This window comes from Hippocampus guttulatus, chromosome 5 (assembly GCF_054856545.1).
Source record: "Hippocampus guttulatus isolate MCC_2025c chromosome 5, RoL_Hgut_1.0, whole genome shotgun sequence".
NCBI classification, from domain to species: Eukaryota; Metazoa; Chordata; class Actinopteri; order Syngnathiformes; family Syngnathidae; genus Hippocampus; species Hippocampus guttulatus.
The window spans coordinates 4,177,501-4,202,526 of NC_141265.1; the positions used below are offsets into that span (position 1 = coordinate 4,177,501).

The 25,026-nt window shown below is 41.0% G+C and overlaps 1 protein-coding gene across 1 annotated transcript; it reads right to left on the minus strand.

Annotated features, from left to right (window-relative positions):
* Positions 1 to 9,273: 9,273 nt before the first annotated feature.
* Positions 9,274 to 24,713, minus strand: cdca2 (cell division cycle associated 2). The gene is made up of 15 exons (XM_086112456.1): positions 24,555 to 24,713; positions 23,921 to 24,083; positions 23,714 to 23,850; positions 22,486 to 22,654; positions 21,736 to 21,887; positions 21,422 to 21,595; positions 20,988 to 21,114; positions 19,982 to 20,307; positions 16,269 to 16,320; positions 16,098 to 16,172; positions 15,098 to 15,225; positions 14,397 to 14,456; positions 14,121 to 14,189; positions 12,608 to 12,752; positions 9,274 to 11,388 (listed from the first exon to the last, which is right to left on the minus strand). The coding sequence occupies exons 2-15, from the start codon at positions 24,081 to 24,083 to the stop codon at positions 10,526 to 10,528; spliced, it is 2,640 nt and encodes an 879-aa protein (XP_085968582.1). The 5' UTR covers positions 24,555 to 24,713; the 3' UTR covers positions 9,274 to 10,525.
* Between the last annotated feature and the right edge of the window lie 313 nt (positions 24,714 to 25,026).

Here is a 25,026-nt window from a genome sequence, read left to right on the forward strand (position 1 = left end):
TGATGCTAAAATAAAGGCAAATGAAGAGTGAATTATTATGAAAGACGGACTTCAGGAGGATTTGTTAACTTCCTTTGACTTGAAGTGTTCTGTCGCTCACTACGACAACAGAATTCTACCAAACGAACGTGCATGGTAGAAACATCAGTCAGTCCGTCAGTCATAAATCAGATTACCACACCAAATCAAACAAGTCAGTGGTTTTATCACTTCAACTTTTCATGTTTCAGGGCACAATGCTATGTAAACACATGGGGTGGCATTCTTAAGCACTCATTTTATCTAGATACAGTACTATCAATAAATAAATAGAGCAATAAAATATGTTACATTTTTATTTATGGAAAGCTTTCACAGCAGTTGTAGCGGCACCAAAGTGCTTTCCAGAACATTTAACATGAAATAACAATTACTGTTTATGTGAATATGTACAACCCCCCCCCCTAAAAAAAAAGAAGCTGATTGACTCTTGAAGTTCTGTTTCGTTTTTTTTCCCAATTGCAGCCTTTGAGATCACCAAATTGCATTCAACTACATTGCAATGTCGATTTGAATTTGATGAAGTGTTCCCAAGTAGAAACGCTAATCATATCAGGGTGTAGTATGTCAAACAGAATTGTACTGCTTTGAAGAAACGTAGCCATCGTGAAGGTAACTCCAGCTATCTAGTGGCACCATATATGTATTTTTTTTCCCCAAGGGTCAAAAAATTACCCGCCCATTCATTTTCTATACTGCTTATTCTCATTTGGGCTGCAGGTGAGCTGGAGCTTAGCCCATTTGACAAAGGGTGAGAGACTAATCTTTAATGAAAAATGTGCCTGGTTCATGTTCTGTGGTTTTATTAATGCTTTCTATTTATTCGAGGGTTTAAAAAGTGCTAAAAAGGAGCTAAGATCAGAAGGTGGAAAGAGTGCTGCACTAGTTGTGGAACTGGATTAAAAAAAGGGGGACACATGTATGCGATGTTGAGCAACACTGGAATGGTCTCGCATGCCATCTCGCAGGGCTTGGAAGAAGTGGGAAGCGATGCTATTGGTGTAAAAATGCTACAATATAAACTCACAAACAAAGGTCCAGAAACTCTGATTGGCTAACTAGAGCCCAACGTTAAAAAAAAAAAAAAAAAAAAATAATAACTACAACATAAAAAAAGAAACAAGAGTACAAATGACAGGAAAAGCAAGACAACAATTAAAGAAGTGAGAAGCCGGATAATGAAAGGTCTTTGTGGTTGGTTCAGGAGGTGTGTTGTTTGCACCTTGTTAAAAAAAAATTGTCAAATTTCTCCTGAGATTATGCTCCACCGTGGAGGCATTTTCACACATTCACACAACAAACAATGCCTGAGTTATATGACTGTTTGGACCTCCCAGGTCCAAGAGCAGCGGCTCTGTGGTGTTTGCAGAGCAGGATGCCTTGTTGACAACAATGAAGCTTCCAGGATTCTCTCACACATTCTTGTGGGCCTGCTGCTCGGGAGAACTTAACCTCATGGGCTCAACTGGCTTTGTCTACTTCTTCACCTCCCGCCACCACCGTAACCCCCCCCCCCCCTTTTCTCAGTCCTTCCCAGCTACCCACTCCTTTTTTTTTTTTTTTTTTTTTTTTTAACCAAACACTGGCTGACACAAGACCTTCTTAAGCAACTCCATTAAGAAGCATGAGAAGCGTCATGTTAAAAAGCAAGTGATTCATCGGTTTGTAGTGAATGCAAATGATACGGCACCTTAATTTGATTACCGCGAGCCAGTATAGTTGCATTTAAATTACAAGCCAAGGAACATACTCTTAAATCACTGCAGACTAATGGGAGCATAAGTTGTTCTCATGAATGATGAAGCCCACACAGTCCTCAATCAAATTACAAAGTGAGTAACGATCGGTGCTGCTCTAATGTCAACTGTAGCGAATTGTATTTAATTCAATACATTCCCTAATGGAATAATTGGATTCCTCTGTGTGTAAGGATATTCGTGTTTGTCGGTCTCCGATCCAAGCAGGAGGCTGCTAATGGAGCCTGTTATGTAATCGCAGTGAAATACATTCAACGCTCAGATGATGCTGAGAGATATGCAACAACATGACAGTCACAGTGACAATGGCAGAGGGTTTCAGGTATATTTTTCCATTTGAACATAAACAACAGAGTAAGTGTCATCCCCAGACAAAGCAGAAATGAAGGGATTTATATTTATTATGATTTTTTTTTGGGGGGGGGGTGACAGCAAATTTAAAAGGCACATCAGTTGACATAGACTTCGGGCAGTAGGCAGTACCACACTGAACTGGTTGCCAGCCAATCGCAGTGCATACATACTGTAGATAAAAAAAACGTTCGTGCTCACACTCACACCCAGAGAGAATTTAGAGCAGGGGTGGGCAAACTACGGCCCGCGGGCCAAATCCAGCCCGTCGGTCTTTTTAATCCGGCCCGCCGAAGGTTGGTACACAATTAAGGTTCGATGCCAATGACTGCATTCATTTCATTTGGACTTGCATAGGGAGGAAGGGGGAGACGATACGGAAGCCCGCAGTAGCGCCAAGTCAAGCAAATCCCGTTCGATACGACGGAATAATGTACTCTTAAAGTCTGAAAAACGTGCCAAAAAAATGCAAAATACTGCTTTTTAAATAAAGAAATCCAATTAATATTATGTCGAATTTAGTTCACCCTTTTGATCCGGCCCTCCATAATATTTTCTGGTTCTCATGTGGCCCTATGCAAAAAATAATTGCCCACCCCTGATTTAGAGTGTTCCATAACTTACCAGTTTTTGGTATGTGGGAGGAAAGCATCTCAACTGCACACAGGAAGGCCGGAGATGGAATCAAACACTGCACCTCTGCGCTGTGAGGCCGACGCACTAACCGGTCAATACCAGGCCGCCCTGCTCTAAAACAGGAATATTTAAAAACAATGTTGTTGTGTTAATAATTGAGCGTTGTTGTTTTTCGTGAATTTCAAGTCCCCCAAAATGTATTTTGACCACAGCCTCTCTGAACCATGTGCACAGCGACATCCACACAATTCCTTTGCTGAACTTTTGTCTTTGAGGTCATCAGTCCAGGGAAGTGAATGTAACCTTGTCACGGCACACGCAGCAGTGTGGCCTGAGGCTGCGAGTCCTTCCCTGACCTACAGATACAACAAGTCCTTTTACTGCACAAGCCATCAGAGAGAACACAATGCTATGCAGTCATAATTAATGACTCTATTTGTTTGACATGCACCCAAACACCTGCTCATTTATTATGATAGCATTGCTTGGTGGATGACAGGATCGGTCGATGCAGTAGTGAGCATGTCAGCCATGCAGTTGAGAGGTTTTGGGTTTGAATCTCACCTCTGGATGCCCCTGTGTAGAGTTTCTCCTTGTACTTGTGTGTATTTTTTCTCAGGGTACTCTGGCTTCCTCTGACATTACAAAAGCATCCATGTGAGGGTAGCTGAAGACTGGAAAGTGCAGTGCACTTTCCAATCCTTGGGGAGCAGCTGGGGAAGGAAGGCACCTTGTTCAGGTACACCTCATATCACTCAAGGGAATCAAACCTGTGGCTCTTTGCGAAGCAGACAAGACATTGCCCGTAGATAGAGTGAGAATTATGAACCACCTACATTCAATGCCACCCAATACACCTTTATCAATAAATCCCTGTATCAGGAAATGTATGGTGATAGGCAACCACAATATCGACGAAAGTGAGCGTTGAAACCCTTCATCGGGAAACGATTGCAACTAGGGCCTGAAATATTAATCAACGCAGCTGATTTAATCGGCCGATATTAGCGGTTTTAAAATCTTGCTTTTTATTTCCCCTGAACACATCACAACATAAGGCAAAGATAATGACTTTCAACCCCCCCCTCTCCAAATCTGAAAAAAAACAGGCTCACTTTTGCCAGTTTTTCTCTCTTCTGTAAAGTAAAACAAATACTACATATACTATAAGTATTTTAAAACAATCAATGTCTTGCCTGTAATTCAGATCTTAATTGTGGAAAGCATTGTGGGGCCAAAAAACACGTTATTTTATTCTGAATTTTCATCTGCCAAATATCGGAATCCACATCAAACAACAACAACCAAAAAAATCCATATCAGTCGAGCCCAGTTGCAAGAAACCTGGTTGAGGAGGTCCAACCAACAAAGTTCAGAATAGAATAGGACGATAATATTGTGCTTGAAAGCAATGTTTCCCACCCTTTATTGAGCCTAAGCACATCATTTTATATTTGAGAAATCTCACAACACACCACCAAACCAAAAAGTCACAAAAAAAACAGTATAACTATTGACATGCCGACAAATACCACCTCAATATGCTCACAAATGTAAGTTTTGCATTCATGTTGAGCGGAACACTCGTATCAATGGCAACATATCTGCCATCTAGTGAAACAACATTTAGTTGTTCTGCCTGTCACTATATGTCAATGTCATGGTTAGATGAACCAAGTGTCAGTACACTACATCATATTATTTGTAGTAATTAACTAAGAACTTCCATCCATCCATTTTCTGATCTGCTTAATCCTTACAAGGGGAGCGGGGGGTGCTGGAGCCTGTCCCAGCTGTCTTCGGGCAGTAGGTGGGGGACACCCTGAACCGGTTGGCAGCCAATCTGAGGGCACACGGAGACGAACAACCATCCACGCTCACACTCAGACCTTGGGACAATTTTGAGTGTTCAATTAGCCCACCATCCATGTTTTTGGAACTGGAGTATCCGGAGAAAACCAACGCAGGCCCAGGGACAACATGTAAACTCCACACAGGGAGGCCGGAGTTGGAATTGAACCCGGCACCTCTGCACTGTGAGGTCGACACGCTAACCACTGGACCACCGGGCCGCACTAACTAAGAACTTTTGAAATGAAATTCGATTCGTTCCAATAGCACACCTGTTGATCTCTCCTGGCACATCGTTTGGGAATCACTTTGATTGGTGTGATGATAGAGTCAGGAAAGTACTACTGATTCAAGCATAAGAAAAACTGCTTTAGCAATCCATCACTGACCAACCATTTTGCCACTGGAGCCACACAGAGAGTTGAACCAATCACTTTGATGATCAACAAAATTTAGTCATTTCATTGTGACGTGCGAAAATCAGCGTTGTGAATAAATTTGGAGCGGTTGTGCTTTCAGGTCCATTCAGCAGGAAGCGGGCATAATTAATTATGAGGTTGTCTAACTCCTCTAGACGAGCGAGCAAGCAGCTCATGGTTTGCTGCCAACTGTCTCAAGGCCACATACAGTTGACTCCACAATGATTTTGTCTCACATGGATGGATGTTGATATCGCTGTGCAATTGACTTGCTGTGCTGAAGCTTGTCCCGAGAGATTGGCCCAATTAAAGCTTATTTCAACACCAAGAGGGAGCCAGGCCTGTGTGTTTTTTTTTTTCAGATGATGCAACAAGCTGACGGGAGGGGAAGTAGGCTGCACACAGGATACAGCATACATTCACACCTGCAGGCACTACAGATGGCACTGCAGATCTGTGGAGTGGAAGGAACTTAGGGGAATGATGAATTGACGCAAGCACCTCATTAATAAATAAAATAATCTTATGATGTGCACTCCTCACACATATAATGTGTGTGTGTGTATATATATATATATATATATATAGAGAGAGAGAGAGAGAGAGAGAGAGAGAGAGAGAGAAAGCCACATTGCTGCAATAATCTCTCCGATGTGTCAAGTGATGCGTCGGGTAACTTCGCATCCCTTTGTAAGCACACAGTGCACACCTTGTCAAGCCGTTCAGATGCAGCTGTTAGGAGCAGACCTCAGACAGCTGCAGACACACTGGGCCGGCACGGCAAAGAGACGCCCGTGTTGTCATCTTGCCTTTGTTTGTTTGCCTCCTCCTGCCGTCTTGGGCGCTGCAGAAGAGCAGCGCCAGGCTAATGGCTTCTGCTCTGAGCATCGATAATAGAGGACTCATTGCACTGGGGCAGCGGGACAACTTCTTACCATTCGGATACTAATTAACAAATTGAAATGCTGGGGTCTGAAAATCCACAAGTGCAAATAAACGATTTATAAGTCTTTGTGTCTGAGTAGAGGGAACGTAACCCAATTAAGATGGGGCGGGGGGTAAAAAAATGTCAAGATTAATGCTTTGACTTGGGACAGTAGTAATTATTGTACTGAAGTTGATTTTTCAGATCATCTTGACCTAAGTCTTTACTTTCCACTTTTACTCCCGACATTTTCCTGTGCTTCCCACTCCTTCGTATATCATGATATGTGTCTTTATATATACAAGCTTCCTGGCCTCTAGAAGCTTGTATATACTGTATAAAGACACATATCTTGATATACGAAGGAGTAGGAAGCACAGGGGGAAAAAATTACATACATATATATACACATATATATACATACATACACACCCACACACACATATATATATATATATATACATATACATACATTATATATACACACTATATATATATACACACACACACACACACACACACATTATATATATATATATATATAATACAAACACATGCACACAAACACTTCTTCTTCCCAGTACGAGCACATAAGAGGAAAACGATGTAAAATTTTCCCCTGTGCCATGCTGTCAAAACGAGTACTGGCCAAAAGACAAACATTCTCTTTTTTTTTACTTTTGTACTTAAACTTAGTCTTTACATCTATCCATCCGTCCATCCACGATAAGAGCCGCTTATCCTCACAAGGGTCACGGGCATGCTGGAGCCTATCGCAGCTGTCTACGGGCAGTAGGCGGTGGATACCTTAACTGGTTGCCAGCCAATCGCAGGGCGCACCAATACAAATATCCATTCGCGCTCACACACAAACATGGGGAAAAGTTTGTGTTCAGTGAACCTGCCATGCATGTTTATGGAATGTGGAAAGAAACGGGAGTACCTGAAAAAACCCCACGCAGCTACAGGTAAAACTCCGCATATCAAAGGGGCCTGGAATTAAACTTTGCACTGTGAGGTGGTCATGCTAACCAGTTGACCACCGTGCTACTGTAGTCTTTACATCCATCCATTTTCTGAACCACTTACCCTCACAAGGGTCACGGTGCATGCTGGAGCCTATCCCAGCTGACTTTGGGTAGTCGGCGATATACACCCTAAAGTGGTTGCCAGCCAATCGCAGGGCACACACAGACGAACTACCATCCACGCTCACACTCACGCCAAGGGACTATTTTGAGTGTTCCGTTAACCTGCCATGCATGTTTTTGTAATGTGGGAGAAAACCCACGCAGGCACGGGGAGAACATGCAAACTCCACACAGGCAGCCCCAGAGCCGGAATCTTACCCTGCACCCTTGTACTGTGAGGGTGCCGCCCTAGTCTTCACATATGGAGTTACATTCTTGTTTTACACAAGTATCTGTACCGAAGCACAGAATGTGAATGCAAGATGAATTTGAGGCAGTGCGTGGAAGCCACAAAACTCAAGTAAAGAGTCAGGACCTTCACCCATGCACATGGGCCTGAAAGACCATGGATAGGAAGCAGTAGGAAGAAAGGAACTGGATTTCTGCAAGCCCTTGTCTCCAGCTGTCAGACCCTCTCCATGTCCCATGGGGGGTTGCCACGGTGACAGGAGGCCACATGTCTTGGGGGCGTCGTCTTACTCAAAGAACCTTATTGTTCTTGTGCTAAGCCGTCTTCACTTTGTCCGTCTGCCAAGGACGGTGGCTTCAGGCTCACACCCCTCACTCACACTTCCAAAAACAAGAGCCTCTATAGAGGGCACCATTCTGCCTGCACACTGACGGGAAAGCAGCCTGTTCGCTGTCATGCCAAGTTTGACTCCCTTCACAAAAGTGGGCACAACATGTTATAAAAACAAAATGCTCGTCTTTTTCTTCTTTTAATACCATTTAACAAAGCGACTCATCCTAATGATGACGTTGTAAATACCTTATTCTCCTGGCTGGCTTCCTCCTGATGTCTATCGTTTGATCATGTGAGGGGCATGCTCGATTACAAGCAGTACCTCAAGACGACCACTCGAGGGCACTAAAGTCCCGCTGCGTGATTCCAGAATTCGACAAGCAGATGGCCAAGGCCTTGCTTGGCATTCAACCACAAAAGAGGACCTTGGTGTCCTTCAGCCAAGTGACTCGGGATTGATGTTAAAGTGGAGAGTCAATTACACTGTGATGGATACATCACACTTGGGCATTTATCTGGAAGCCAATTGTCCCGTGTAGGCTGAATGTGAAAGTTGTTTCTCCACTGTTGTTTCTACTCTGCTGTTGGAGATCTGCTTTGAATCTGGGAGAGATCCATTTATTTTCATATAACTCCATTCAGTAGATCAAAACGGGCATTTTCTTTTGCGTGTGTGACCACAGTTCATGCGTGGAACTCCTTACAGTTGCATCTTCTCCATTGCGAGACTAATAAAGGTTTTCTTCTCAATAATTGTGCAGATGATAAGTGTTTATTATACAACTGTTTCATTCGCAAAAGTGAAACTCAAACACCGAAGAGAACCACTTCTCAGAAGTCTCATTCCGACCTAATTGTTGTGTTAAAATACTTTTCATTTTGGAATATTGCCTTTTTTTAGATGGTGAATTTTAAACTGCGACACTTTTGAACATGATATGGATGTTTGTTGGTTGTACGTCTGTGTGGGTGCCAAGTACAAGGAAAAGCTCGTCAACCATGCATATTGCAGGGTGTACTCTAAGCCTTTTTGGGTGATAAGATAACCTTTATTTGTCCCACACTGGGGAAATTTGCAGTCTACAGCAGCAAAATAGGGGGACGGGGGGTTAGAAAAGAAAAAAAAGTGTTGCATGCACAAAATAAATGTTTCAGATGGTCTGACAATGAGTTGTGGTGGCCCTGTCAGAACCATCACTGTCCCTGATTCAAAACAATCCTCAAAATTAATAAATTATTAATTTCATTAGGTATAATAAAAATATGTATTCTTATTGAAGATTAATTTTCATCCCTTTAGAACACAACTAAATGATTTTTTAAAATGAAATAAATACAATTAAACAAATATCTCATGGGCCAAGTCCCAATCCAACTAGGTGGCTGCACAACTTATTTTCAAAAAATGATTTTGCATACAACACACTTTCAAGTAACATTTAGGATTAGGGATCGCTATCATTTGATCAGTTTTAAGGTTTGTCACTGTTGAATTCAACTGTGGTGTCTCCATCTGAACACTGGGTGGCGCCCACCTAATGACATGCACGATGGACAGCTGTAGGAGTAAAGTCACGAGGAATGTTGAGAAAAGATTTTTATGTGGACTGTTGAGATGCAAATAAAATGAACAAAGAACTACAAGGCTGATTGTTAAGAAACAACATTGATCAAATGCAAACGTCTGATACAGGACCAAAAAGCAACCACCGCCCAATGTGAAACCCTTTGCGGTGATCGAAGGCTTTCATCTACGCTGAGCGCAACGAAGCTAGATGCCATTGATAATAGGAGCCACCGTCTTCTCACGTCAGTGATCGATAAGCTTGTTACAGAAGTAGACGCGCTTTAACTGCCTGGCACAACAGGGTGGCGGCCGGGGCATCCACAGCGTCGGGACCCCTCCCCTCAATTGACATAAATGTATTAGGTGCATGTTGATCAGTGAATATGAATTGGGTGTTTGATGCCAGAGTTGTATCTTCCATTGTCGAGATATAAAACAATATGACCAGCTGGTGGCCCGGACTTTTAGCCCAGCAGTTAATGCCCTGCACCCCAAAGCCGGCAGCTCTGGTTCGATCGCCAACTTGAGCGGTTGAGTCAGGCACTGCTACAACCGCCCGGAATTTCATGCAAATGAAGGATGCCACGAAGATCGGTCAGGAAAATACTACTTCCATCTTACAATGGCGCACGATCAATTATACCTGCACAAACTCTAGCAAGATACCAAACATAGAGAACTCCATCCATGCACACAGTTAGACTATGCTTTGCACTAGACTTGCGCCCGGCTTGAAAACAGCCATGAGGCAGAGTGCTCGGGCCCCACGTTTATTCCTCCTTTCTTCTGAGTCTCCACCAGGGCTCCAAATTGACCAAACGGCACAGAATGACTCAAGGGCTCATTTGTTTTCTGCACTACTATTTAGCCCTCCGCTCCATTTCTTTTACAGGAATCCAGTAGCCTCTAACCTAGTCTGACAGATTGGTTCTGCACCAAGGCCATCTTCATCTATCCACTAAGAGAAAATATTGACTGATTGAGGCTCGATCTTGTGACTTGGGAGAGGAAGGGGCTGAATGTGCGGTTGGATATTGATTCAGAGGAGGTCAGCATAAATGATTGGGCTCTGTGTGTGTATCGGGCGTCTTACATAGCGGAAAGATGCAAATCATTGGTGAAGGAAAAAATTATTAGCATTTTCATCCCATAAAAAAACTAGGTCGCAAAATATCCAATTTAATTCAGAAGGGGGGAACATGTAAGGAATATTTGAGTGAAAAGCAAAAAATTGCCCAGGTACCAGCATGTGGCATGCTACGTGTCCTCAAACAGGGCTGGTGGGTAGAACAGTAGAACCAAGTCTGTGACGCCGGGTTTTCCTGCTGGTTCTTTTTAGTATTTCAGGGGAGATTCGAGGCATCCAGGCCAGACCAGTGTCGTCATTTGTGGTGCTTTGGTTCCTTAGGCTGCGGCGCACTGAGCGCTGCCTCCTGCTGGGAACACGTTTGAAGACATCCTCAAAATTAAAGTTGTCTTGCCAGGAAGCCAGGCCACTGTCGACTTGTGCCTCCTCTCCAGGAGTTTCACTCGGTGAGTCACTCTTTCTTTCCTGCTGTGTTTCTGCTTCTGGTTGAGGTTGTTCCTCTGCCAGGTTCACGGAGCGCCTCGGGCAACTGGACACGTTTTGGGGCTGCTGGGTTGTCCCGGGGGACGCGGCTGTCAAGGTCACTGCACTGCTTTGTTCTCCTTCTAACAGGCAGGCTGAGGTGGAGCCATCAAGACCCAGAAGACATTCTGAATTTGTGTCTGTGCTAGGTGTGTCAGCAACTTTTAGGGTGCAAAGTACTTCAGCGCCAACTGACACTTGTTCTGTTTGGACTTCTAGTGACACAGCAGTGATTGGAGTGATCTCTTCTTCATGAATCTCGCTTGTCTTCTCCTTGGTCTGCATCTGAGGCTCCACGTGTAGCAGGTTGTCTATTGAAACACAGGCCTTGTCTCTTGAAACACGGGCCTTGGTTAATCTCCGCCTTGTAACCTTGGGCCTCGATGAGCAACCGTTTGTGACCAATGTTCTTTTGCCAGAGGACAATGGAGCTCCTGATGGACTTTCACGAGGAAGAACTGAAGTCCCAGGGCCACTGCTTGATGATTCACTAGGTTCATTCTTCAGGTATGCACTTTCATCTGGGATTATTGAGAGAAATCAACAGCACAACAGGAAATTCACTATTTCTGCTAATATAAATTTCCGTTAACAAAAGATTAAAATCGGGCGTATTATGAAACATGTATTTGTTGATGTTGCAATACAAAAAGTTGTTAACCAATACACACTAAAGAATTCTGCTAAATTATCAACATTTGAGTGGGATCTCTTTTGTTTGGCGATGTTATGCACCACACACACAAACGACACTCCTTGACAAATGGAAGAAAGTCTCTACAGGATTAAATAACACATAAAAAGTCAGGCGTGTTGTCACATTTTTTGTGTTTGTTTTGCCAGCAGCAGCTCACCTGTAAAGGTTTGGACTTTGTATTAGGGCTGATCGATTAATTGTTCTCTGATCAAAATAGTGATCTCAGACAAAGCAGTTGTACGATTGCCAAAGCCGTGTTTTTTTTAAATTCTCTTATACGTTAACAAGGATACAGTGTTATGCAGAGGTGTACTTATAACAATTTTATAGACAAATGAAACTATTTATAGTCGCGGTGGGGGGGGGGGGGGGGGGGGTGCGAGAGATGTTTTCTTCTTTCTGGGGGGGTGGGGGGGCAGGACAGAAAATAATGGAGAAGCACTGCATTAGTTTAACAGTTGGATTGGGAGTGATTCAATTAGTCATGCCTGGAGAATGGGTTGCGGCAATGACCTGCTCAAGAGCCGACATGCCATCATTTTTCGTTACAACGTACACAACAGTTTGCATTCTTGAAAATTGCGTGGACTGCAGTATACTTTTTCGACTGGATATTGATTTTTTTTTGTATTTTCGACATAAAATGTGTTTTATAAATAAATACAGACAAGGTGAAAAAATAATTGCCAACCATTTAATTTTAAATTTAAGGTAAAATATCAAGACATAAAAGTTGATATAGATATAAAATTATATCCACATTGCACAGCAATTGTTAAAATTCCTTTTGAATTTATGTTAGTTAGTTAAGTAATTTAAGTTTAAGTAATTTAATACTTCATATTAAAATAAAATAATGCTGTTTGTATTTTTAAGAGGCATCTTTAACCGTTTTATACCTGAGAACAGTTTTAAAAGGTGAATGCATGCACAATGTCCCCTTGAAGAAAATTATTCAGGCTATTCGTCTAAAAGGTTTTTCTCATCATGATAAACATATACCGCGTCGCAGTCATGATACAAGGAATGCGTACAACTTTTACCTGCAGAGCCAGTGGGACTGCATTGTGCTGCTGCTGGCTGGTGGATGAAAAACTCTGTGATGGGACTGAGGCAGGGATTCTTGGATGCGTATTCTCGAGAGCCATAAAGAGAAAGGTTGACTTCCTTTTTCCACCGTTTGGCCACCTGCGAAGACAGAAGGTGCTCGATGAATCTACCGGTAATTCCACGAAAAGTCAGACTGTTCAAAAATCCAAATCCTGTTCAAGAAAAACAAACAGTGGTTCCCAGGGGGTCATTCTATTATTTACAATGAATTAATCCAAGTGTAGTGTATCATTGAAAACGTACATCACACATACATCACTGGGTGCTGACCTTGCACGCCCAACTGTTTGACGGTCTCGAGAATACAAAATTACTGCACTGGTAAATATCCCAAATTTATTTTGTGATATACTTTATAAGGTCAACCACAAAAAGTGCATGCCTTGAAAACTGTTTTTAATCTATAGTTTTTTTGCACTACCCGTAAACAATTTTTTTTTTTTTTGCATTTCCGCATAGTCATTTGTAGCTGATTTATGCAGTCTTCCGGCAGCATATTCTTATGTAGACGATGATTCTGAAAATTTGTGGTCGCTTTAGACTGAAAATTGAGAAAAACATGTTTTTAGATATCACTCCAAAGCGCAACTGGCAGACCTTGGAGACTTAACACGGTTGAGTAACCTGCGTGACGACGGCACGGTAAGAGGTAATAGCAACACAGCTTTAAATTGGTGTCTTGAAGTGAATTAACACTGAATAAACTTAATCTTCATCACAGTGCGATCCATCACGACCTTATGGGGGCCAAATGTCTTCCACTAAAACATCATGATCGCTTGAGTGAGTAATCGATGGAATAATCTATTCTACAAAGATTTGTTTATGGCAGTCCTAGCATGTTGTCATTTAAGGCCTCAGGGACTACGTTTAGTCAATATTCGGGTTAAGGTCAAAATTCTGATTTCTGAAACACTCAAAATAACCTATTTGCATGCGTGAGCAGGCATAGTTCCTCCTGTATTCGAATAACCCGATTCAAACAGCGGCGTATGGACGTCGTGGCGCGAATAGACGTCATTTTCGACTGTTACTTTCTATACCGTCACTAAAACACCTTATATTCCTGTCACTCAGCACAGCAAAAAACAAAACAAAACAGTCAGTTTCCTCCGTGCTCCAAAGGTGTGAATTAATCAAGTTTTTAAAAACCCAAATAAGAGCATATTCTGGGTTTTGCGCACATTTACATGGCTTTAAAAGTCTGAATACTAGCAATATTTGTCTTTTAAAAAGGTTGTTGACTGTGTGCAAACATAGTCAGTGTTATCTTTCCAATAAGACCACGACTGCAGTGTAAACACACCTTTAGTTACTTGAAAAACACTCATTTTGTTGCATAAAACCTCCCTCAAAATGTGTATAATAAAAGCATGGATTAAAAAATAAAAAAGACATTCCCTTTTCTGACCAGTATCTGTGCAACACGAGCCTCAGTAAACTCACTTTAATCGTCTCAGAAGGCTTGGCGGCAGAGCGTGTCGACCTCCTCACAGGTTTGCTCTGCTCAGGTTGCTAAAGGGAAGAGAAAATTGGCAGAAAGATGATGAACACGATACGGACCAACTCTCGAACACACGCACATTAGGTGGCTACGCTGAAATGAGATTACTTTCATATTCAATGGAATTCAACAGTAGATCTGTTGGCAGCTGTTAGATAAAGCTGACTGATAAAAAGAAAATCACGCTTGCTAAATGGTGAGATCAGCAGTCGTAATACCTTTCTCTTCCGACTACGCACAGCTGGAGATTTATGAGCGGATTGAGATTCAGCCACTGCCTGTAATGGGAGACATTCATTTTGTGGTCAGAAAACCAAACCGAAACAAACAAACAAAAAACTCAGAATTAGCCGACAATGGAACCTCCTAAATAGAACGGAGTCCATTTTGTGTTGCTCGTTGACTTCCAAGGGTGTTAAATTGATTGTTGTTTTTATTATTTGTTTAATTGACACTTCTTTTCCCATTACATATATTCATTTTCTCCAAGCTTTAACTGTGGCTATATTGAAACCGTAACAAATTGAAAAGGCAATTTTCAAAATTAACATTTAATGTTCTTAAACTATCGTGTCATTTTAGGACAAGTTAAATTCAGGAAAATAAGTGACATGCATTTAATTCCATTTTTAGCACCAATGTCTCACATCTTTCACTGTTCTCCATTAATTGACCTCTTCTGTAATGACATTACAAAAATCCATGTCAAAGGCAAACGTTAAAATAAGTCAATCCTTTTGATGTCTATTGCGTTTTATGAAATGTGCGAAAATTACTCATGATGCTTTTGAACTTGTTTGGAGGTATGTATTTAATGAAAATTGGAAAAAAAAAATATAAGAAGAATCATGTTCAGCATTTGAGGTTTCACTGTAAAATGACAGCAACATATCTAAGCAAATAAGATTGGGCGGATGACCTTTTTTTCCAGGTTCCTCAATCTCGTTGCAGCAGTACTGACTGTTTCAGGTTGTTTCTCTACTGACGAAGATTCAAGATTGTTCAGGGCATTCGACTGGTAGGCTGGAGTTTTCTCAGACTTCACTTCTAGGGGGGGCGGGAAATAAAATAAATACATTCAGTTGCTTAACTATTAATAAATGACAATTGGGCATATATAACTGAGATTTTCTATGTTCCTACATTCATTTTAATGAGTACAATGCTTGGATGGAAAGAGCTTTTACAATATTACAGTTGAGTGGATTTTTTTAAAATTCTGAAATTTGGCTGAATTGCGACATCTTTCTGCTACATTAACCTTTGAGCACGTTACTGTATTTCCTTCTCTGTCCAGGAGGATGGGCAATGACAGCAAGAAGGCATTTTGTGTCGCTGGTTCCATGATGTCAAAATGTGAACAGCATGATGAGGATGGCTGTTAAACGCCAGCTCTAAGTGATTTTGGTCAATTCAAAGATTAAACGCCTGTTGTGATTTTTGCTGTTAAGCTTCTCATTAGAAAACAGCAACTTGTGCAAAAAGTAATGAACCATTTAAAAGTTGGACATGTGCATTCAAAAGCTGAGAGAGGGTCACATTAAATTCACCTGTAAAAGTTTGAATGCATTTTAGATTACCTTCGGACATGCACACACACAAAAGACTAGGGCGGTGTAATTAATCAAGGGGCCAGTCAAAGTGTGGTCCCAGCCACTAGCTGCCCATCTCTTCTTGAGGTTGAGTTCTGCTTGTTCAAATGTTTGAGTGTCTGCCAATTTTGTGTCTGAATCCGGTCAATTTAATGTGTCACAGCAAAGGGTATGCTCCATTCGTACCGTCATTATGTAGTATGGAGTCCAAAGGGAAAAATGCATCTATAAGTAAATAATTTAACCCTAAACCACAACAATGTGAATATTTTAGGGGTCTTAATAGATTCTCACAACATCTACAAAAAGGTAAATATGAGGTTTTACCTGATGTTACCACTGGAGAAGGAGTCTCATCATGAAAAGCATCATTTAAATTCAGCTGGACATCATTAATTAATTCTGCAAAAATAAACACATGCATAAAAAAAAAGAAAAATCAATTAATGCATCCTGCTGGATTCTCACTATCATGGTCAATAAAATGCTAAATCCAACCTGTATCGGTCATGACTGCAGAGTCCCTGTCTTCTACTGAAGGAAAAATGATCTAGACGCAGAAATATTAAAAGCACAGAATCGTTTTTCAATCAAACAAAGAATTTTCTACTGAGGCATCATGAATAGCTGAATTTATATTTCATTGTGCAATGGCATTAAGGATTAAAAACACACATTGCGCAACCTTTACATTTTGGGTAAAAGAAAGGTAAAAATAACAGCACGTGAAATAAAGCTTTGTAACCCGAAACACTACCGGCATTTGTAGATCGATATATTTCATGACACATGATGCCAATGCTATCGATGGCATAAACGAACATTTGATTTACACCCTGATAAACGCAGTTTTTACTGACAATAATTTATGTATTCCGTGATACTGTTACGCTGATATTATGAATACAATAAAAGTGTCAGATAGTTCCGTCCAGCCATGCATTATCTGAGCCGCTTATCCTCATGAGGGTCGCGGGCACGCTGGAGCATATCCCAGCTGTCTTCGGGCAGTCGGTGGGGGACACCCTGAACCGGTTGCCAGTCAATCGCAGGGCACACACACAGATGAACAACCATCCACGCTCACACTCACACCTAGGGACAATATAGTGTCCAATCAGTCAGCCATGCATGTTTTTGGAATGTGGGAGGAAACCAAGCACCCGTGTTGCTAATGCTAACTCCACACAGGCAGGCTGAGAGCCGGAATGTAACCCTGCTCACCTTTACTGTGAGTGTGCCACCCTAGTCTTCACATATGGACTGACATTCTTGTTTTACACAAGCATCTGTACCTAAGCACAAAATGGGAATGCGAGATGAGTTTGAGGCAGTGTGTGGAAGCCACAAGAGTCAGCGAGGTCGGAGCTGGAATTAAACCCAGTACCTCTGCACTTTGAGGTCGACGTGCTAACCACTGGATCACCGGGCCGCCCATGTTAGACAGTTATAAAGAAAAAAAATATATATGATCCAACCACTACTATTCCAAGACAACGGAAGGTGATACAATCACCCCCCCCCCCCCCCCCCCTTGCTTGGGCACTTATTTAACAGCACTGCTTACCCTTCATTAGCTTTATCGGAAAAATAAGGTTTCGAGAAAAAACACATCAATTATTTTGATTGCCATTGAAATCACGATTACCGTAATAAAAACATTTTAACAATTATTCATTGATTCCACAGCTTTGTATTAATTTAACTACCAAAACTAATAACTCTAATAACTCCTCAAATCTACCATAACAGCCTCATTCCCATTCATCCCTGCAGATTTTAACACTTTATTCCTGAAGACTCTTGTCTTTTTTGTCAATTACAAAATGACCGTGTAAATATCTTGTAGAGTTCCAGCCGCTTGCATTTTCATTCTGCTGCCGCCACATCTTTGCTGCATTGCATTTTGGCACACTTGTAAACCATGAATTTACATCTGCCTTATCTCTATTATATTTATTTCATATTATTTTGTTTGCCCACGTCTTGGGACTTACTGAGCTGACCTGGGACCTCAGGGATTGTATTTTGTGCGATAGAATGTGGAAATGTGTGTTGGTACCACAATAAGAAAATACTAAAGCCCTTGAAAACTCAACTTTAAATAAAACTTGAAGGAACAACCAGGAAAATAAATTGGTAAAAAACTCAAGTATGAATCTAGCAAAATAATTGCAACAACAGCTACATGTTTTGCCGTGGTATTGATTCGGGACCGGTATTGATGTGTTTTTTGGAGGAAGAGTATGGAGGTGAAAATGTTGGGATTATACACTTGCTGCTACCAGTCCATTTTGAACAAACCAGAATTACTCAAATGTGCTGTTTTAGCAGGCAAGCGCACTGTGTTTCTGACATCATTTTGTCCCACAGTCCAAAAGCTCATCTCACCGTTAAGGGGGCTATGAGACATAGGAAATCTGTCGCAGGTCCTGCGAGAACCAGTAATAGAGGTGATCGACCCAACACTCACATTCCAGCCACAACTTATCATGTAAAATTAAAAGCTCAGGTACACTTTGCTCTTTTTTTTCTTTTTCAATTGATGATTAATTGAAAATCAATTTATATTGTTTCCTTAATTTGAACATTTAAAGATAGCTTTTTGTTAGAATAGAAAAAGACAATGTTGTCACGTTTTAAAGTTTCATCCTGTTACATACTTAATTGACCTCAAAATGCTTGTGTTCAGAACATCTTGCACACAATGAAAGCACAGAGAAATCAAGGGACCCGAGCAGATGGTACCGGACTACATCATTAGTAGACACACTGGTGCCTGTTATCTGACAAACTTGGAAAGGAAGATTTAACCTTGGACGGAAGTGAGTACCCGAACACTCCATCATGAGAAAGGGTCACGAGCCAGAATTACAGATATATCAATTCAAGGAGACACTGCTCGTTAAAATTTTGATTATGATTTTATGATTTTATGTCCTGTTTTTATATAATATCTCGTTTACTAATTTTTACATTGTATTTTCTTATTGTCTGTACAGTGTCCTTGGGTGGCATGAAAGGCGCTTTTAAATAAAATGCATTATTATATTATTATTATTATTAAAACGTACACGTGCCTGTTAGTTTTCGGATGTTCGTGCTGGTACCAAAATAATGCTTTGTCTGAGGGGCGACCCAATGGGGCCGTCCAGAGGTGTGTCATGTTATGGGAGTGCTTTTCTGATGTTTCTTGTGATTTGCATATACAATCAATAAAAAGGCCGGCAGAGGTTGCAGAGGTCAGGTGTCAGTTGGGAAGCCCACACTGAGTGGCTTCATTGAAAACTGTGCCTCCTGCCGGCAGAGAAAGACAATCTGTTCCTGTGTTCGAGCCTTTGTCGATCGTCCGAGCGAACATCTCTGACACTTTTTCAACACAATATGAATTAAAACAAAATATAAATCCAAAGGACCTGCCTTTGTTATATATCATTCTATAAGATTTACCACACAAACAACCCTAACCCTTTAAATTAGTCCAATTTGAACAGGCATTAAACTTTATCAGGAAAAATATATACATTTTATTTTCATCAGCCATTTGAGTTGTAACAGGTTTCTCCACAGTCACTGCGATGTGCTCATATAATCCTGGTAGGGAAATGCTGCTTTGGAAGACCTAATCCGAAACAGTGTTGAGAGGCCTGACTTGATTTGCTATTCCCAAAAGGAAGAATGTTTGGAGGCCTCACTATAAGTCTTAATGTATAAGAGTTGGGCCCCCTCTGTGTTGAATAAAATGCAACCCCCCCCCCAACTTTTTTTAGTCTTCTTTTGAATTCACTGTATATAAAATGCACGTGTTGTTGTAAATATGTACCATAAAATGTTTTGCAAATATTGTATTTTGAGTCACTGTCAATCGTTACGTCATATGAAACGACGGTGTGCCAATTGAGATGACCATATATCAACAAATATGGTCATTCTGTCCTGCCATCAAATAGGGTGAGACCACATCCTGTGCATTGTGACCAACTGAAAAAGTTGGCAGCACCAGTGCAAAAGTTAGTATTGAGCCTGCGAACCCAGAAACCACGATGAAGGGCGATTTATTGTACCTATTAATGGAAAAATTGTTTGGGGCAGTTTTGCTTCACTAATTTGTTGAATAAAGAAATTACAAAGGCCAGAAAAATTGGGTGATTCTCACATCATAATCTGAGCAATTTTCAAACACTGCATTTAATAAAATACAGGGAGCATACCTTTTCAAACTTCTCCACTCCATCTTCTGCCATATGTAGCATTCGGTGGTTGTAAGACATTGCAAGAACCGGGGAGCCATCAAATACATGGCCGAGATCTGCCTGGGCTTGTGGGGTACAAGCTTCTTTTCTCTGCGGTGTCTTCAATGCTGATTTCAGCTTTAAGATCCCACCTGGTGTGGAGGGCAGAGCTGGTGTCCCCCCTTTCTGCAATGGGGTGCTGGGAGGCAGCTGCTGATCAAAGAACTCAGGGGAAAGAGGGCATCCAAAATACACCCGCTTCTCTTTCTTCTTGGCTGCAGATGCCCCAGAGGACTCATTTTCTTCTGTATGCACAAGAATGATGAAAAGTGAAGGCATTCGAGAAGGGTTATCAGCTGTGCACTCCTTTTGTAAGGACAATTCCGTGACTGGAGTAAAAGCCATTCTTTTTGGGGGGATTTTACAAAGTATGATGGATCAAATACACAGCTGTCACTATCGAATATTTGTGGAATTGATTCATATCGGATGCAATTTTATTTTGCATGAAACTGTACTGCAAAAATCGTTTTTTCCTGATTATTGTTTTTTGAATTTTGTACAGTTAAAAACTTAATTAAGCACGATTACACGAGATGGGGTGATGTGTTGCACTCACCAACCTTTTTGAAAATGAGAGCAACATATTGCAACTGATTAATGGGCTGCTAGTTTAATATCCGCTTTTGAGGCTACTTCAGGTTATACTGGATGGAAATTACACCTTATTCATACTATGAGTGCAAATCCCATTTTTTGAATTGATTCAGCTATTCTTTTCCCCCCCATCATTTGCTTATAATTCAGTTTCTGGTTTAGTCTGCAGCATGTCAGAAAATAGTTAAATGATGAAGGATTAATCACTTATCATAATAGCTGTCAATTAGTTTCCTTATCAATTCATCCAATAATTTTGACACCTCTAATGTCAAGATTTTGTAAACCAAAATGAAAGACTGACTAAAAACAGCTAGTGTATTTTTACCTCCTGATTTTATCTCCATTTGAGAGGTGAGAGATGGGAACTGGAAAGCAGAGAAAGACTCTGTTGAAGCTGATGTAAGGTCCCTGGGACGTGCTCGGCTGGGGCTTTGCGGTTCAACCACAATGTCCTGTTGAGATAAAATAAGTTACATTGCCATTCTACCACGAATATACCACAGCAGCATACAGAACCCCACATTAGAATTCACTTGAGTTGCATTGCGCCCTAACTGTATGGCCATGGAAAGGTTATTGGTTTAGTGACACAACGTATGTTTTTTTTTTTTTTTTTTGCATTGTGATTTGTGAACCAAAAGATGAAAATGTCTGAACAAAGCACAACATGTTTTGCAGATGTTTACGACTGTTAAGAGGTCAGTCACACAATTTTGTTAATTCTTTAAACATGTGCACATGTAGAACAGAATCTCACACCTGTTGCTGGTTTTTGGAAGAAAAGGCGTAATGTTCCAAGGACGTGGGTGGCTCACAAAAACCATGAAGAGGCGTAGACAGAAGCACAAGTTGGGTTTCTTCTTCACTCTCACTTGACTGCAGTGGTCCTTTTTGGACACTGTCATTGCATCCTGCCACTGGTTCCTTAGCTCCCTGTGAAGACAACAAAATCGTTTCAAAGCAGTAGGGGAGAAAAATGGCTGTATTTTTTTTTCTTTTTAATTGACTTGAGAGAAGCAGAACCCGAGTTTCATGACGGCACTCGAGGAAGTCAATGGTCAGAGTGATTATACCTCCTTGTCACTCCCATTGAAGTGAACATCTGGAGTGTCTGCTTCTCTGATCTGCACTTCACAGCCTTTGAGGGGGCCCACACGACGCTTCTTGCTTGGTGAAGGTGACACCAGGCGATGATAGTTCTCTTTCCCTTCTTGGTTGTATTCATCTGAAATGAAAGATGTGGCCAATGGAAATGTTTGAAAAACAGACAGACACGCACACGCACACACACACAAGCCAAAATGGTTACAGGAAAATGTGAACGTATGTTTAGTGTTTGGGCTCCTGCATTCCACCCACTTCAAAATAGTTTGTGAGAAAGGGAAGCAGTTTAAAAATGCAGTGACACAGTGATTGGCTGGCAACCAGTTCAGGGTGTACCTCGGATCAAATAATGGATGGGCTTCAAAGACGAAGCAACTCAATCTGCTACAAACAGTAGGGTAACCGACATGCCCATGTGGTGGTCACAGTGTTGCGGGCAATCGCATTCCAGTCAAAGGCAATGCATGTGGATCATAAATAAAGCACAACTAGCTCATTTCACAATTGATTTTCATGAGGTTTACCTTTTTGCTAACGACAAGCATGATTAGGGTAATATAGTACAGTTAAAAAAAGAACCCAAACATATTTCTACCCCTCAGTTATTCCTAGTTCCCATTGTATTGCACTGTTTTTGCATGGCGCTCCAGACGTGTAGACATCTGAGCAAACGACCATTGTTGTGAAATGAAAGTTTTAATCCTCTAGCAATGACTTACCGGATAGATAATCTCTTGTCTTCATGTATCCTCCAGTGTTGTCGCCTTGCCTTGGCATCAGTTGACACACCTTGCTTTCCTCCACACCCATCAGGCTATGGAAGGAAGCTATTTTCTGCTTCAGGGTGGATGCTACCCGAGGAAGGAAGGGGCTACCTCCGACAAGTTGCTGAGAATTCAGATGGCGTACACAACAAATCTATTCAGTGCTGTAATTCAACATTTTGACATTAATGACAAAACAGGTGCCTACTTGACATTGCTTTTGTAGCGATGACTAGCAAACCTATGAGATTCCCTCATCTGAATGAAAATTAGCTTCTTTGGCACAGATACAATACAATACATGCTGATGTATATAGCGCTTTCACAACAGCGGCAGCTGTAACAAAGCGCTTAACAAAACAGTTAACATAAAGTAAAATAATAAACACAACACATAACATGGACAGTCGTGCAGTCCTAACCACTTTTCCCTCATATGCTTTGTTGTTTAAAGTAGTTTGAGCAGAAAGAGGAGAGAATCAAAGTGTCCTTTTCACAAGTCATGCTCAAAATGTGCACACGTTGGCTACAAGCTAAGTTTCAAAGTCAACAAGAAGCAGATGAAGAAACACAATGGTTTGCCTTCCTTATTTACACACACCTCTACAGTGCTTGTGATAAATGTATACTACAGCAAAGGTAGGAATAATGCATTCTTCAGTTGTAGAAAAGGGATGAATACCATTGGCAATAAATACATGCTGTCATTACCTAACTACAAATATAACATACATAGTCTGAAAGCCATTCAAGATTCACAGATTAACCATAGCAAACCAGTACAAGTCTGAATGAATGTATAACGGTATTCCCAAAGTTTCACTTTGTTCGTCATGACAATTAAGCATTATGACAGTCATGTGGAATGTAACAATGAAACAATTCAACTAAACATTTTTTGTAGCTGTCCACATTGTGAAGCAAGACAGACCTAAAGGATTTCATGAGTTGACTGCAGCGACACAATTAAAAAGTTTCATATCTTGAGAAAGTTTGTTTTCAACCGTCAGAATTCACATCTCAATTAATAAGCATGTTGACATGCTCAAAAGAATCAGAATGCTGAGTGACTATTCATCCCTAGTGCTATTTGTGGAGTAAACGTAAAGATGATCAAAAGCCTCTCAACTTCATGAAATTGTGACAACAAAGTAAACACTGCTTAGTTGTGACTTCTTCTCACCTCTGGAGTTCGACAGTTTGAAGAATTCTTCATTTTTTGTTGTGCAATGAAGCGGATGAGCGAGTTTGTTTCTGGTGAGCCCCTCACACCAACACTCGACCTTCTTCTTGCCTTTAATTGTGCCAAACGAGACTTTTCTGGAGCAAGAGCCAGAGATATGATTAGTCAAATTTGCTTTCTTAAAATATATTGTACCAGTGATCTCACCTTTGCTTCCTGATGGTGCCGGGCTGAAACTTTGGACAGTAATGCCAAACTGAGTAGGAGTGAGTTTATGAAAATCAAGAGGCTCTCTTGAAACAGACCCAGAATCCTCCTCCAATGGAGACAACATTTTCCTCTCGCCTGTCTCCTTGTCCACGATGGCCATCTGCATAAAACATAAACCCTCTTGTGATTGTGGTCGACTACGAATTCAAAACTGTTGATCACAATTAGTCATGGCGAAAATGAATTATTCTGAGGGGGGCTAACAATGCAGACATGCGGTCAAAAGAATGATAAGCTTGCTACTCAGAGCGTCTTCAATAAGTTACATGATGGAATTTTCCCTGCTAAATGCGAATATTAAAAAAAATGACTGTTTTGCCGATAACTAAGGGCATCTCGAGACGTGAGTGACGATCAGTTGTATACAAATAAATGCTGATTTATATCGCGCTTTCACAATAGCTGCAGCTGTAACAAAGCGCTTCACAAAACAGTTAACATAAAGTAAAATAATAAACACAACACATAACATAAAACACGGACAGTCGCGCAATCCTAACCACTTTTCCCTCATACGCTTTCCTGTTTGAAGCAGTTCTAGATGAAAGATGAATGTACAGCAAGTACTTACAAATATATGTCTATAGAAAAGGCAGGTCTGCCTATCACAAAAAAGTATGTATCTTCAAATGATACAAACGAATAGTTGGGAAAAAAATACAACACTGGTGTATATTACATTAAAATAAAACAAATCAAGTTTCGAATTGCGCTCCACAACAACACCACTTTCTGCATTCAGATCCTTCCGCAAAAAAACGTCATCCCAAAAACTTAAACAGCCCCCACCCCAAACAAAAATACCTCTTGTTGTGCTATAAAAAACTCAAATAGGTTCATGAGGAAAACCACATGTTAGTTTTGTTAAAAATGGGTCAATATCACAGTACAACAAAACACTTTCTATTGTCTAGGTACTAACTTCTACGCGCATTTATCCAACTCAACCAGAACTAGCTTAATATGAATTGTCCAATAGGAATACGATAATGCCTCACGTGACCCTCACAACTGCCTTGTTTCCGGTTACCCATCCAGGTTAT